The 16,173-nt window shown below is 54.1% G+C and overlaps 1 protein-coding gene across 1 annotated transcript; it reads left to right on the forward strand.

Annotated features, from left to right (window-relative positions):
- Positions 1-5,176: 5,176 nt before the first annotated feature.
- Positions 5,177-15,256, forward strand: LOC117211540 (protein Wnt-1-like). Its single transcript, XM_033455521.1, has 4 exons — positions 5,177-5,564; positions 8,586-8,848; positions 13,778-14,052; positions 14,138-15,256. Exons 1-4 carry the CDS (start codon positions 5,371-5,373, stop codon positions 14,693-14,695), a joined length of 1,290 nt encoding a protein of 429 aa, XP_033311412.1. The 5' UTR covers positions 5,177-5,370; the 3' UTR covers positions 14,696-15,256.
- The last annotated feature ends 917 nt before the right edge of the window (positions 15,257-16,173 follow it).

A 16,173-nucleotide genomic window follows, 5' to 3' on the forward strand; every position in this document is an offset into this window, starting at 1 on the left:
TTTTTTGCCAGCGGACGAGCCACTGTGAAAAGAGGATAGCCTCTGCTCTCATCGGCTCGTGGCTCCTCGGACCGAATCGCTGTCAGTGTTTCCTATAAACCTATCGCTTCGGAAGGGAAAATCGTTCACGAGACGGTAATCCAGAAAATAGGATGAAAACCGATTTGCCACTTGAAAAAGGAAAACGAACAGAGCCGGGGATCATCCGAAACAAACGAATCCTTGCGTTTGTTAGACCCGTCAGCCTTTTGTTACCTATCCATTCAGTTAGCTAATGAGGATGAACGTTAACCTATATTAAGATAATCCATCTTTCGAAAAGCTTTCCTCGTGGCGGATCTTCGACGAACAAGAACGAACGAGTCCTCCTACCGATGACACCTGCCGATAAAAATCGATGTCACGCGCGTACTCGCGGCAGTGCGATCCGTGAAATCGGATTAATCGACGAAACCTTGGAAAATGCAGCGAGGAGGAAAAACCGCCAGGCTCGCGAACATAGTCGACGATCGAGTCAGGGCAATTTTGTTATCGAAGAGTGGACGTACGGGTCAACAGATACCGCGCGTGGAAGCATTTAGTTGCGCGCGGCCCGAACCTCGGGACGAGCACGTACGGGAGACAAAATATGCGGGGTGGTCCGGTCGAGTTTGCGGCGGGCCACAGGCCGCAACTTCATTTACACCTATTCAGCCTCCTTCCTCCTGAACACGGCATTTAGATTTACGAGCTATCTCGCTCTCACCTCGCCTTGCCTCACCTTGCCTTACCCTTCCTCTCCTCGCCGCTCTCCACTACCCTCGCCCTGCCGAGGTTCGTCTCGTTTCGCCGCGCCTCTTCCACCATCTTCTTCGGTTCGCCGCCCCACCTCTTCGACCCGATCGGCATCGAGCATCCCGACGCGTTAGATCGCCACGCTTCCGAACTTCTCGTTCCAACGATATCGCCAACGTGCTCGTCCGCACCCTCTTCGAATCTTACCTCCTTCCGCGATGTGTCGCGCGTCTAAATCGGTACACGAATACGCCGAGAAATCGATAAGGTAATTGATTTATCGATCGGTCGGGTAAAAGGGTATCCGCTCTAAAAGCCACGCGCCAGATCCACTCGCGCGGATTCGAATAGCTGCGCTTATTTTTACCCCGTTGCTCCGAAGCGGCGTGTGCTGTTCGCGCCGGCCACGCTGCTTATTTTCGTCGAAACGCGGTTACACGCGTGGAACCAGCGTGCAACGTTACCACCGAGTCCAGGAAAAAGGCGGCCTCGTGTAACATTGTACAACTCGTCGACATTAAGTCATTACCGTAAGCGTCGAGCCGAGCGAGCAATCGGCGCGGACAGTCTGTCACGCGAGACCGAGGCCTCGCTCTCGGCGATTCTGCTCGCTAACAGCTTATTCGCCCGTGACTCGGCCGCGATTATTTCAACGCGAGCTCGAGAAGAAACGCATCCAACTTGCCCGCGGCACCCGCCGCTTCGAGTCGCCAACGTTAGCGGCAATTACAGTCGGATCTGGCTTTCGAACGCACCGACTTTTCCTCTCGCTCGAACATCGTTAGATACGATGAACCGAGAGAAAGAGAAAGGAAGGAATGGCGATCATTTTTTGCCGCAGATCGCGAAACGAAACAACGAGCATACTACTTACTTGACCGAACGAACGCGGAGTACGCTACACGCATGTGCAAGTAGATAAGGGCAAACGAGTCTGACACGTTGACGCAGACGTTGTTCTATGATCTCGCGGGGTACTAAAACGTTTGTTTAACAGCGTTTCCAGTTGATTTCTATACTCGCCAACATGATTTTCCCGATTCTTCTCTTCGCTCTGCTATAGATCGTCTAACGTCTACGTTACGCGATACATCTTGACTCTGTTTGCTGTTTTCACGCCCCGTATGTTCTCTACGTACTAGGTCGTCCTATAAGTAACGCACTCGTTGCTTTTCTCGTCCCGGATGAAGATAAAAAGTTACCTGTCGACGATCGATCAATGACGAAATTTCCCGTACTTTTACCGCGATTCAATACCTTTTCCTATCAAGTTTTTGATTCGAATTTTTGTAATACCTCGACGTATTACGAGATATACTTTTCAACTGAACTCGTAGAAGCACCGCGTTACTCACGGCATGACCGAATAACGGTATTCGTCCGTCTCTTTTTGCGTTAATTTTCCCAAACTGTGTTATTCGTTCAAATAGATACGTAAATAAAGGGAGCTAACTGCTTGTAGACGACTACAGGTAGCGTCACCGATTTGACAGTCTTCCAACATGTCGTTATAATTCCTTTCAGAACCCTCGCTCGTAGGTCGCGTTTGATTCGCATTTTCCCGGGTTCCTTATCGCGACATCATGGATGCAAGAAGGCAAACAAAGAAGCCCGGTGGTTTTATCGTGGCGCGGACGAGCGATCAATTTGGAGACGTCAGCGGTCGACCGCGTGTGGTGCAACGGTGAGCGAAAGAACACGGCGGGGAAGAAAGGTATCGCGAGGTTCGGCAGCGGAGAGCATTCCCGCGGTATAATTGTCCGGGATCTTGCCGGCGACAAACTCGGGGTCCGCTCCATTCCCTCCGCCCGAGTTTCCAGCGCGATCCGTAGAGAACGCTGAAGTGTGTGTGAGAAAGAGAGAGAGAGAGAGAGCGAGTGGATACGCGTCGACAAAAACGTAATTGCGCTCTCGTCGCCGCGACGATTTACGCCGATCAATCTCCCCGTAACTCTTCGTCGGGATTGCGACCGCTGCGAGCTGACCTCGTTCCCGAATATCCGCCGCTCCGATCTTTTTACGTCGCCCGTAAATTGCTCTTTCTTGCCTCGTCTTCGCCGCGTTCCTCCGCTCCTCTTCCTCCTCCTCCTGCCCGTTCCCCTCATCCACCTTCCGTGCGACTACCGTTCCGTGCGCTCCCTTCGAGAACTTTCGTTTTCCAACGCGACACGTAGCTGTTGGCGATTTCCGCTCGCGGTCGCGGGATTCGCGGTCGCGCACGGAAGAAAGGAAGCGGGAGACGCGAGAGCGATGGAAAAAGGTCCGCTACGGGCCGGCTCGCGGATCCATAGGTACGCGCGGCGCGCTTCTCTTCTCGCATTCCGAGCCGCGTTCCCACACACGCATGTGTGCACCTCTACCTTTCGATTCGTACATTCTCGCGACGTCGAACCGAGGGAGACGGAAGCGGGCCGTGAACGGAGACGAACCAGCTGCGACGGCTAAAGGGGAACGGGGACCGAGAGAGCCTCTCGACGGATGAATGAAAAAAGAGGAGAAAGGAGAGACGCTCCGGAGAACGGCGACGGGGAGGTCGAGGAGAGTGAGAGAGCGTCGCGGCGTTCGTACTCGACTGCAGCCAGGAAGGGGGAGAGAAGCGAACGGGGAAAGAGTAGCAGCGCGATAGTGGGAGGGGGGAGAGAAGCAAAGAGAGAGAGGGTGATATCTGGGAAGGTTTTCGGAGAGTGGGAGAGCTTCGACAAAAGTTCCTTGCGCGATGACCACGAGGAACGTAGTGGGGAACTCGACAGGCGTGGCCTTGATAAGGACCGCCCGCCATTTCCCCTTGAAAGCCACGTGCTAGACTACGTGGAGCAGAGAGAAGAGACGTCTACCAGAAGCTGCCAACTTCATCTCCTCCGCGGGTTTCACTCGCGATCGAACAACCCTCGTGGAAAAACGTTCGCCGATCTCGCTTTATGACCGACGTTCATGCCGTAAACGAACGTTCGAGTTCTACTTCGCTGTATATTCTTCGCGATCGACGTCCAGCACTGCGATCGTCGAGGAGGAGGAGGACGCTTCGTCCAAGAGTGACCCGAGTGACGAAAATACAAGGGGGAAGGAGACGCAACGCGAAATCGAGGAAAGGAGGAAGTCGCGAAGCAGAAACGAAGAAAGAGAGGATCGAAGGATCGGAAGATCGAGCGGAAGAAGAAGGGCCGGGGTCGAACGAAGAGAGGCGGGGCGAGATTCGATCGGCGTTGGGGGGTCCGGCTATCGAGCGGTCGAGGGGAAACGGACGCCGCTGCCGGCGTCGCGCCGAACGACGGAGTGGAGAAGAAAACGGAACGGAAGAGAAGCGAAGAGCGGAGAAGAGAAGACGGACGACGAGAAAAGGGAAGAGAAGGGAAGAGACGAGAAGAGACAAAAGAAGAAGAAGAAAGAAGAGAAGAGAAGAGAAGCGAGTAGAAGAAGAAAGGAAGGAGGAAGAGAAGGAAGCACGGAGCGTGGAGGAAGAGAGAAGGAAGGAGTCCGCTAGGGGGGAGAAGAAACGAGACGCGTAGAGGAGCCTTGGGGTGGAGAGGGGAGAAGGTTCCGTTCTCTCTCTGAAGAGAGATCGGCTCTTCCGCGGAGGAGCGCGTGCAGTCGCTAGCCGAGGCCTATACTTGTCCGTCGAAGGGTATTGGTTCTCCAAGTCGGTACCGTACCCCCCGGGACCGGGCAAAAGAGAAGGAAACGACGAGTCTCCCCTTGGCGCGTTCTCTCGCGGGTCGACGCTCGTTCGCTCGTTGCTGGCTGCTCGCTTGCACGTAACGCGTTTCGTTCGTTGGTCCTTCGGTTGGTTCGGCGATTCGTTGGTTCGATCGGCCGATCGGTCGATCGATCGCGCGCGCACTCGTCACGCGGCAACTCGCCCTCTCGATACGTGACAACACCGAACAAGGACGATCGTCGTTGCTCCGTTTCGCTGCACGACGCGAGACCGGACGACACGAGACGGGACGGGACGAAAGGAAACGCGACGAGACGCGCAGCAAGACGGAGGAAAAGAAAAGAGGAACGATCGAGTATACGACGCGACAACGACGCCGACGACGACGAAGGATCGAGACGAACGATTTGAGGGCTACCGGCCTGCTTACCGGTTTTAGCCTGTTCCGACGGAAAACGTCGATGAGGGTTGCCAGGTATCCTTCGGCCTTTCCGTGCCTCTCCCACCACTTCTGATTCGGCGAGAACTCGGCAAGGGTGACACCCACCCCTCGAAAAAAAGCCCTTCGGGGGGTGAGTTTCCAGCACTCGACGTCATCTGGCCCGCTCTACCGACTACAGTTGCCCAACGAACGGTCGCTTGTCGGTGTTACGGTCCTTGCGATCGTGCTGCTGCCATTGACAGCTGACCGCTTGTTGCCTACGCTTCGTGCATTCGATCGGGACACCGGCAGCTGTGGACGACTCCCTCCTTCCTTCCGAAACACGGAATACTCCGAATTGTCGTCTTGAACGATGGTTTGAACGTTCGTCGAACGATCATCGACCACGTGCATCTCCGTCTTCATCGAGTGTGTCCACGACGAACGCTTACTATGTGCGCGACGCCGTTCCCCAATATTATCGTGTGATGTTCGCAATACGGTGAGTGAGCATTGGTGCATGGTGTTTCGCCGCTCGACGAAGCTCGATCAGAATCGCGATAGGATCTGCGCGCCGCGATTGCATTCGATCGCGAAGAAGAAGAAAAAGAAAATGAGGCTTTGGATGATCATCGGCGCTCTGGCGGTGGCGACACACGCCTCCATCGCCGAAATTACCAGGAACAAAAACCGTGGAAGAGGGTCGATGTGGTGGTGAGTAAGAAAAAACTTCGAATATTAGCTGCGTAGAAAGCGGAGAAGGACGGCGTGTCGCCGCGCGCATGACAGGATCGACGCGACGGATCGACCTCGACCGCGCCTCCGTCGCGCGATCGTAAAAAGTCAAAAGGGAAAATGGTTTTTCGCGTATTGGTCGATGTAACCTTTGGAGGTTAATTAGGCGGGCCGGCAAGAGCCGTGTTAACACCTGTCTCGCGTCTTTTATCGAGCTAACGGTGGCAGCGACACTCGCGCGCCTTCTTATTAATTCATTAATCATAAGTCTCGGCTCGTTCGTTTCAATCCGCCAATGATTTCTCATAGGTTGAAGCGCGCGCACGTCGCAGGAACAAGAAAACGCTGGATGGATATTAGATAATGGCTAACTTCATTAGCCGGGTAATAAATAACGTTGGCGGTGCACGACTGAGCGAGCGTGCGTGCGTGCGTGGTTGCTCGCTCGCAACCGAAAGAGATAGCCGCGGAAGTATCCGCATAACGATAAAGTGTCGGCGATAAATCAGCCGAGCTCGATTGCTTTTCCAGTCGCGTTGATTTAGCACACCGCCACGCACGTCCGCCGCGACGCGCAAGTAATTATTACCTACGAATTAATTAATCTAATACGACGGTAAATTCGCGTGGACGCGTACGACAACCTGCTTCGAATTTCGCAGTCGAGCGTAATTTATCGCCGGAGACTTGTCGGCGAAAGGCGGATTGACTTTTCGGTCGAATTTACATCTACGAGTCTCGTCGACGTTTCTTCCATAGATATCGTTGGCAGATCGGTAATATATTTGCCGGTAACAGGGTATTACTTATCGCGTTAGCGCACGTTCCCGCTAGCTAGGCGAAACGCGTGACAACGATTCTGGGTGGTCCCGTTCAACCGTTCGATCGCGAGCAGCCGACACGGAGAGACGCTCGATCGTTGAAAAATCAGACGATCCGCGGCAGTGAGGCAGCCGCGGGCGACGTTAAGTCGGTCGACGGGACGGAGTGAAAAAGACGTCGCATCGTCGAATGAGTCTCGTGACGTCTCAACCTGGTTCGCGACATCGTTCCACATGCGATCGCGATCCCATCGGTCGATATACGTGGTTCGACTGTTGAAAGAAACGAGCGATTTCGAGTCGAGAATTCTTGCAGACGAGGGGAGAATTAATTCAGCGATAATCGCGCGAATTTAATATAGCCTTTTGTCACTGGGAGCGCGTGGCACCGGATCGTTATTAGCCCTGGCCGGTCGATAAATTATTTTCGTGGTGGTGGCGTGTCCGCTGGCAGAAAACACGTGGACAGGCTAGATGGAGAGAAGCGAGGGGGAGAAAGGGCAGAAACCGGGCAGGATCGTTGAGAGTCGTCCCTGAGCTTTCTGCCCGACGTAAATTACAAGCAATAGATATATCCTAACCGGTCCGGAGCGCGGCTTATTTATGGACATCGCTTATCGAATGCATCGTATAAACGTTCCAGTGAGCAAGCGCGCGCTCGAACCGGCGGATTCGTCGCCGCGTTCGTGGCCAACGGATCGAGCGCGGTAAGAATTTCGCGCATCGACGAAAGGAGATTACGGTTGCGGGAACGAAAGCAATGGAAAAAGACGCGAATGCCGACCACGATGACGCCACGCGCTCGGTATCCAGTCTCTCGAGTAATTATCGCGCGTGCTTCGTCCGAGATTCCACCGGATTTCGCTCGAATCTCCGCACCCTGGATGCGATCGGAGCGAACGCGCGCCGCTAACGCCGACAGAAGAGCGGAAAATCGGTCGAACAGAGCCGGATCGCGTCGAGTGGCCGCTACCACCGGCGTAGCCAGTTCCGGGGTGTTCCGCGTGTTCGCTGCTTTTACGAGCGGTGTATCGCGATACCGTTTATTTACACTCGCTGGCACGGTGTCAACGAGAGATCTCGGTCGCAGCCAGATGGGTTTTCGCGGTATGGTATCGCGCGGTCTAGCTGCTCTAGACTGACTGGTAGGCTGTCTCTGCTAGGCGTCAAGTAACTCGTTGACAACGGACCGTCGACGGAAATTCGAGCACAACGATCAGCTGTTTATTGTGCGCGGCGACGACAGATCCGATCCCTACCGGCGCGAGCTATTTTTCCAACGCGTTCCATTCTCAACTAGGAAAAATAACCAAGCGTGGCTGCGTCTCGCGCGTAGCGAAACGGCAGCCCCGTAAACGAGCCTCGTCTCCGCCAGCGAAGATTGTTCCCGGCGATTTCGAAAAGGTCCCGATCCCGCCGCGTGCGCGCACGCCAGACGTTTCTCTAAAGTTTGCACGTTCTTCCCACGAAGGGACGCGGGCAGACCGCTCTCGAGCGTTTTTCTGCGCGACGCTCGATCGATCGAGACGCGAATTCTTTCGCAGCCAGAACTCGCGCGGCAGCTTGATTTATATATACGCGGCTACCGTTGACCGAAACTGTTGAACCAGTTTCGTCTTTCGAACTAATCCTTCTCCGTGCTCCTTCCCCCCTTCCTCCACCCTGTTCTCTTCTTTACGCCGCTTCCCTTTCCGTCTCTCACCTCCTCTCTCTTCCTCCCGCTCTCCAGCCGCTCTCGATATACCGTTTTTACGCGTAAACCAAATTAGCGTCGAGCGAACGCACGAGAAATATCAATGACGCGCGATCTCGACCGTGAATCGCGGAACGGGCTATTTCGCACGGTTCGCTGTACGCGAGAACCAAAGTATGTCGTGGTAAAACACCGCGTTCCGCGGTTCCACCGTCAGCGTCCGCTGTCAAAACTCTTCGTTAACGCGATCTCTGTTTGGAAGGGTGTCTTTCGCGCGGCGGCTGTCGGCTTTCTAGGCCAGGCCCTGTCCCTCGATCTCGCTCGATCCTTCTCCGATCCGCTATCCCGAGCAGAATTCGGTCGAAAGACTCGAGAAGACGGTCTAACACGTCTCTCTCTCTCTCTCTCTCTCTCTCTCTCTCTTTATCGAACGACAAACACGCGCGACGAAACTAAACAAAGCGATTCGTTCGCTTTTCTTCCCAGGGGAATCGCCAAGGCAGGAGAGCCCAACAATTTTTTGCCAATGTCCCCGGCATCTCTTCACATGGATCCCACAGTGTACGCGACCTTGAGGAGAAAGCAGCGCAGATTGGCCAGGGAAAACCCAGGAGTCCTAATGGCCGTGGCTAGGGGTGCGAACCAAGCGATCGCCGAGTGCCAGCATCAGTTTCGCAATCGTCGATGGAACTGTTCGACCAAGAATTTTCTTCGTGGGAAAAACCTCTTCGGCAAGATCGTCGACAGAGGTAAGCACATTTCCTTTCTCTTTGCCGCTACTTTTTCTCTCTCGACCAATCACCGGTTTCGTTAATTGCCGCTCGAAAATTATCAGCGGCGCGAGTCTCGCTAATTGGCATCAAAAGATATACGTACGTTCGCTCTTAACGATATTCGCGACCGATCACGAAATTAGCAAACATTTTTACGAGGCTCGAGTCCTTTCTTCTTTCTCTTTCCCCTTCTTGTCTCTCTCTCTCTCTCTCTCTCTCTCCCTCCCTCCCTCTCTCGAGCCGTGGCTACCACTCGGACTAGATTCGAGAAGAATCGAGATTCGCGATAAAACGGCCGCGTCCATATATACATGTATAACGGACCATAAGGTGGACTCGTTCCACGTTCCAAAAAACAGCCCATTGTCCGTGGTCGTCTCCGACAACCGGTATTCCCGATAGAGATTTACAGAAGACAAGGTTTCGAGGAAAGAGACCGAGAAAAAGACGAGCTAGTGGAGAGAAACGGAGAGAGGTTTCTGAAATCGCGGTCGACGAATCTGTGATTTCGTGGCGTCGATTCGCGACCAGCTTATCGCCGCTGCCAGCGACCGCGCGTCGCTCGAAGTCGTCGGACGATCCGATAATCGCGCCGCATCATCGATAGACGGGACGATCGCCGAATAACCTATACAAAGTGGTCGAGTTTCAACGCGGTAATATCGTTAGTCGATCGATTCGCGAAGCACCGTAAAACGCTAACCCTTCAGCCGTGTAATTAAGGTACAAACGTAATTAGATTACGGTTCGTTAGTTAGTACGCGATTAATTTCATCGTAGTGTAAATCGGTCACGGATACGAGCGGTCGACTAACGCGTTTTTTCTATCTCGAATGGAAACGCACGTGTTTCGTCCGGGCGACGGATCAAAGGGTTTTGCCAATCGGCCTGGCAAAACCGCGGACATCGGCTATTTGAAATTCGGCGGCGGGAACAGGGGTGGCCGGGACGGCTGGACCGGAAGATTATTCCAAGACGACAGGGTGTCCGCTCGGAGGGTTGTAGCGGAAACCGGTGTGATGGGATAGGGTGAGGATCAGGATCGCGGAGAGGAACGAGGGGATCGAAAGGGGCGTGCCCTTGGTCCGAAGGCTCCGGGCACGTGCCCTCACCGACCAGATGTATGTTTTGCAACCTGATAATGGACCTTCTCGTACCAGTTCTGGCTCCCCTGCGGCTCTTTTAGATCTCGTCGAGGCGATTGTAAGCCGAGCTTTTTCGCTCGGCCCGCTCCCGCCCTATTACGTTCGGTGTCCCCATATGGCCACTTATCGCGCTGGTAAAACCGAAAAAGAAGCACGGGATACAAAATAGCGGAGAGGAAATGGATCGGAGCAGCGTAACCCTTGCGCGACGCCACGCATCGACGCGCTCCAATACGTCCCGTGTCTCTGTCGCCTAATCGGAATACGGTCCAACGGGAATCAAATTTCTGAACGCTTTTTGCGAGAATCAAGTTATCCATCGATTCCTGGATGCAGCAAGAAACTGCGCCTCGGCCTTCCACCCTTTACTTCGACTCGATCAGGGAGCACCAGTTTCTCTTTTCGATCGCGATCCGGTCTCTGTCCCTTTTACCCGAGATTAGATCTGCTCGGGGCAGAGATCGCGTTTGCGCCCGCGAGGGGAAACACAGCTTTTCAAGAGTAGATCGTTATCTTTGATCCGTAATGCTCGTGCGTACTCGTCGTATTTAGAGATCGAAGAGGGGATCTAGCGCAGACTGGTCGCCGCGCGACGACCTAAACCGTCGTTTCCGGATTATGCAGGGGGTCGAACGATTACGCACGACGCGTGTGCTTTTCTTCTCGTTTTTCATCCGAACTCTCGTTCCTCTTTCTTCTCTTTTAATTCCTCTCGACCGTGAACGAGATCCGTTCGATTCGGTAACGTCCGTTCCTCGAGACTCGAACGGCAGAAATATGCCGCGCGTGTCCAACCCGAAAGAACGCCGCGATACTTTTGGAGGCGTTTGTACTCGATATTATAGCTGGTAGTGAATAGGTTCGCGGCCTGTAATCATTTCGCCGCCAAGAGCCACCTACCGCATCGGTGTCTACCCTCGGTTTCGTTGGTGCTCCTTCTCCGGCCACGGTTCTTCTCTCTCGTTTCCCCTGCGGCGCGCATCGTTCCGAGGTGTCGGCCTCGCGTGGATTCCGAGCCGAGCTCCGTGCTCGTCTAATTGCTCGGTAAACTGCGAATCTCGCGAGGCCTCCGTGCTGGCCTCGCGTTTTCCCTCGATTTCACGGATCTCGCATCGAATTCCGCTCGGGCAGAGAGAGCAACGCGGAACGAAAACGATCGGAGCGCACGAGCGCGCTCATGAACGACGATACATCCGGTGCACTTGGCGAACTCGGAGATCGAGATCGAAAGAGACGGAGAGAGAGGATGGTGAGGATCGGGAGGCCATTTACAGGGGAAATTCGCGATCGATATCGGAACGGCGTGGCGCGCGAGCGTCGCGTCTTATACGGAGACCCGTCATCGGGTTTTTACGACGGCGTTACGCCGCCATAAATCGCGGCCTATGATGGGCTACATGTGTCGACGGCACGCCACGATTTCTTGCGAAAACGTGAGCCGCGAGCCAATGGGCCCGTTGCCCCTCATCGGTCCTCCGTGATTTTTACATCTTGTTTGCTTCCACGCTTCTCGGTACGAGTTCCCGCGGCAGTTCGCGGCCTATATGGCGATCGCATTTTCGCGCCGCTCTCCACCCCCCTCTGTGCCCCCTTCGTCCCCTATCCTCCAGCACTTTTGCATTCAAGCGATGCGAGCTTGTCGATGCAGTTTTTCGAAGATCGACGTTGCTCGTCTCGACCAATCGCGCGTTCTTCGCCTCTCCTTCTCTCTTTCTCTCTCTCTCTCTCTCCCTCACTCTATCTACTTACCCATCTATCCATTTATCTATCCATCTATCTATCCATCCATCTATCTATCCATCTATGTATCTATCTATCTATCTATCTATCTCGATCGTCGTCCGACTTCCTCCGGATCTTCACGGCGGTAGCAATAATTTCCGGTGATTTTATCTTTCTGGAATTTCAGCACGGCCGTGGACAACCGTCGTAAAGCCACGTCGCTATGTCACTCGGCTCGATCTCGCGTCGACGCCTTTTTAGTCTTAAGTCGAGAATCTCGGACCTTCGGATCCTTTCTTGCGCTCGCTTTTTGCAAAACCGCGATCGCGAAACTCGACTCGTCGCCGTGTCGTCGATTTTCCTCCGGACGGACAGGTACGGAACGACCAGATGCGCAAACGAGCCAAAACTTTCCAGCAATGCGTCCGACTGTTTGCACTACGGCAAACGAGCCGTTCCTCCACCTTGTTCGTTCTATTTGTACGGGCCGATAAAGCGAACGTCAAACCGTTTATCGCCCGTCGAATGACGAAACCGTGGTCGCACGCTACTCGTCCACGACGACAAACAATGGATCCCTAGGGATTATTCAGAGTCGTGCTTTTCTCTTTTCGCTTCGCCGCGTTTCCCTTCGCCCTTTTCGTTTCTTCTCGAACCGTGTTCTCTTTCGATAACGATTTTTCGCCTGAAAGGCCATTCTCGCGACTCGCCTCGTCACCTTTTATCTCGACCATCGACTGTTTGACGATCATAAAATCGTGAAGAAAAAACGGCTACGATAAACGCTCCGAGTATCCCGATGATTTCATCGTCGACAACGCGGCCCGTTCGTACGCGTTCATAACGGAGCGTTTTCGCGAGAAAAACTCCCACCAGCCGTGTAATCCTTTCGTTATGGCAGTCGGAGATGATGAGGAATAATATCCGTAACCGATGAAATTTCGGGGAGACAGGTCGAAGATCCGGCACGGTAACGCGGTGGAACGGCGTAAATCTTGCGTTGCCTCGCCGTCGGCTGTTCCTCGTGTGTTACCTCGAGGCTGGAAAGGACCGTCGCTCCCGTCGACCACCGTTTTCGCCTCCGGTCTTCGCTTCGGATTCGGGGATTAGGAAAAATCGTTCCTTTCTTTCCACCTCTCTTCCTTACCTCCTTCTATTCTTCCTCTATTTCGGCGTGAAGGCTGCTTTTCTGGTTCGCATAGACCGCGTGAACGCGAACGTTGCCTACTGCCGAGTGACAGCCCGGCGCGGAAAACACTCGTGACGAATTCGAATCTAGCTCTACAATTTGATGCGCTTGATTATGTTTCCAATACCGGTTTCTTTTCTTCCACTCCGGAACCGTTTAACGTCTTACTTTGTTCAGCCACAGATGCTTCGATCCGGCCATCCTTGAGCGTCCTTTCCATCCGGCGTATGCTCTTTACCTCGTTCACGTATCGATACAGCTCGTCGAAGTATCGCGCGATAACTCGGTGTTATCTGCGCGGCCAAAAAAGTGGCAATTGGCGAAACGACTCCTCGGATCGGAGGCAGCTCGCGGTGCCTCGGTCGGCTGGCCGCAAAGGTGCCGCCAGGCACCTGCGCCTTATGCAGATAAGGTCGAGGTGCCTCTCGGGTCAGCCCACTCAGGGTTAAGGTCGCGTTCCCTTTCTTTTTCTCTCTTTCTCTTCCTTCCTCCTCGTCCCGTTCTCGCTCCAGCCGCTCATCTCCGTCCCTGTCTCTCGCTGGAAGACCGTGGCGCGTTCTTTTCCCTCGACCACGTCGTCGTGGGTTCCTTCCACACCTGTGCGGAGTGAATCTCGCGCGCGCAGGTAGTCCACGCGAACGGCCAAGGATTGAGACGTTGCCTGACGTCACCGCTCGCCTCCCACGTTCCCGTCCGCCGTCGCAAAAGTTTCGTCCGCTTGATCGGCAGCGCGATTCCTCCCTCCAACGGCGCGCTTCCGGCTCGATCGGTGGACGCGCGGCAGAACAGCCGAGAAAACGAATGGGAGGAATCGATTCGACGGACATTAACGGTGTCGCGTCGTTACAGGTTGTCGAGAGACCGCCTTCATCTACGCCATCACGAGCGCCGCCGTGACTCACAGCATCGCGAGAGCGTGCAGCGAGGGCAGCATCCAGTCGTGCTCCTGCGACTATACCCACCAATCGCGGCCACCATCCGGCACGCGGGATTGGGAATGGGGTGGCTGTTCGGACAACATCGGCTACGGGTTCAAGTTCTCCCGCGAATTCGTCGACACGGGGGAGCGTGGCCGAAATCTGCGCGAGAAGATGAATCTGCACAACAACGAGGCCGGCAGAGCGGTAAGTCTTTCTCCCGTCCTTCTCTCGCCGAACCAATCAATTTGCTTGCGGTCTAGAGAAAAAAATGTCGTTTCGTTTGTCGCAGCACGTGTCCTCGGAGATGCGACAGGAGTGCAAGTGCCACGGCATGTCCGGCTCCTGCACCGTCAAGACCTGCTGGATGAGGCTACCGAATTTTCGCGTGGTCGGGGATAACCTGAAGGATCGGTTCGACGGCGCTTCCAGAGTTATGGTGAGCAACTCGGATCGGGTGCGTGGCAACGGGAACGCGATCGTGAGCAATTCGGCGAGTAATTCTGTGCACGGTCATCGGGAGGGTCTGGGTCGTCGACACCGGTACAACTTTCAGCTGAAGCCGTACAACCCGGAGCACAAACCACCAGGTCCGAAGGATCTCGTTTACCTGGAGCCCTCGCCGCCGTTCTGCGAGAAGAACCCGAAACTTGGCATTCTCGGCACTCACGGTAGACAGTGCAACGACACGAGTATCGGTGTCGACGGCTGCGACCTGATGTGCTGCGGCAGAGGCTACAAGACGCAAGAGGTGACGGTCGTCGAGAGATGCGCCTGCACGTTCCATTGGTGCTGCGAGGTCAAGTGTCAGCTCTGCAGAATCAAGAAGACGATACACACGTGCCTCTAGGCGTTTCTCTCTCTCTCTCCTCTACACTCGGTCCCTTTTCTCCCGAAGAGACTACCTCCTTCCTGGCGAAGGACGTTTCCGTAGTCTCGCGTGGATCGCTGGATCATCGACGTTGTCGAAGAGGTGGTACGGATGATCCTACCGCGAACAACTCTGCGTTCAGTTTCACCCGTTCAGGTTGACCGAGCCGCGCGACGGAGCCTGCAGATACGAGCGGGTTGCTGCTCCTTGTCTCCCAGTATTACGCGAAACGATCTAAGCCGTATATTTATTACGACGTTCCACGGACGCGTACTAAAGACTGAGACGGCGAGAAGAATTGTTATCGGATCGCGATCGTAATCTTAGCACGTTAGACGTAATAATCGGCGAGTTGTCGTTGCATTGTACATACGATAATCCCTCTTGTTCCCCGTTTCGCTTCGAATCGCTTCGCCACGCGGCATCTTCTTAATTTTAGGGAGAACGCGGGACCGCGAGATTCGTTATACTCGTTATTTATTCCGATCCTTCGGATCGCGTACTTGTATATATGCATAGATCATAGGTATATAAATACACAAATTTATATGCAGATGTATAGATATATATATATATATTTTTTTGAAAATCGCGCTCGTCCAAGTGTCGCGCGAGAAGTCTGTTGTAAATAGTCGACACCGTTGAGACGAAGCCCACGCTCCGCGGGGTGCGAATAAATTATTTTTATACGTCTCTTCCTGTTAACTCCTTACTTTTGGATTCGCGCGGCGCTGTCACGTAGAATTAGAAAAATCATTAGCCCGGTGTTAGACGACCCGACCTCTATCTCCGAGCAAAGAAACGGTTTTTTACGATACTTGTAACGCACAGTAGACTTTTTTACTTGACTCTTTGTAATTTATAAAAATGGAGGTATAAGAAGAGGAAATAAAGACGACTACGAAAGAGTTGAAAGATTTTTCCACGCGTTATTTTTGTCACGCTGGCCTTTTAAGACGCGCCGTCATCGACGTTCAGATCCAACGACGGCGGCGTCTCCGCGGAAACGCTGGTCGTTCGATGGCGTCGCACCACCGCGCGCACCTATCCTCGCGAAATATAGCCAACTGGTTCTCCGGCTGGACGACTTCATAACTCCTCACCGGGCGAATATCGTGGGAGGCCCGTGCCTCCGAGAGGACTGGTTCGACACTCTCCCGCTTCCCTTCCTCACGAACGACCGTTTCCCATCGCGTTCCTTCCTCCTACGTCTCTGCCTTGTTTCGTTTCTCCTTGGCCGCGCGCTGCACGCGATGATAACGAACGAAGGAATCCCGCAGGAATCTTCGTACGGGATAAAAGGATTCTGACCGCATACGAACAGGCATCCGCGCTAATGGTTCCGACACTCCCGCCGCCCCTGCCTCCTCCTGGTCCCTTTCTCTCCGCGACCCGTATCCAGCCTCCTTCGTCGTCTCCGCCGCTCCCGTCCCCGTTCTTTCCTAACGATCGGTATT

The sequence above is a fragment of the Bombus bifarius genome, unplaced genomic scaffold, assembly GCF_011952205.1.
Source record: "Bombus bifarius isolate JDL3187 unplaced genomic scaffold, Bbif_JDL3187 scf7180000008239, whole genome shotgun sequence".
Taxonomy (NCBI): Eukaryota; Metazoa; Arthropoda; class Insecta; order Hymenoptera; family Apidae; genus Bombus; species Bombus bifarius.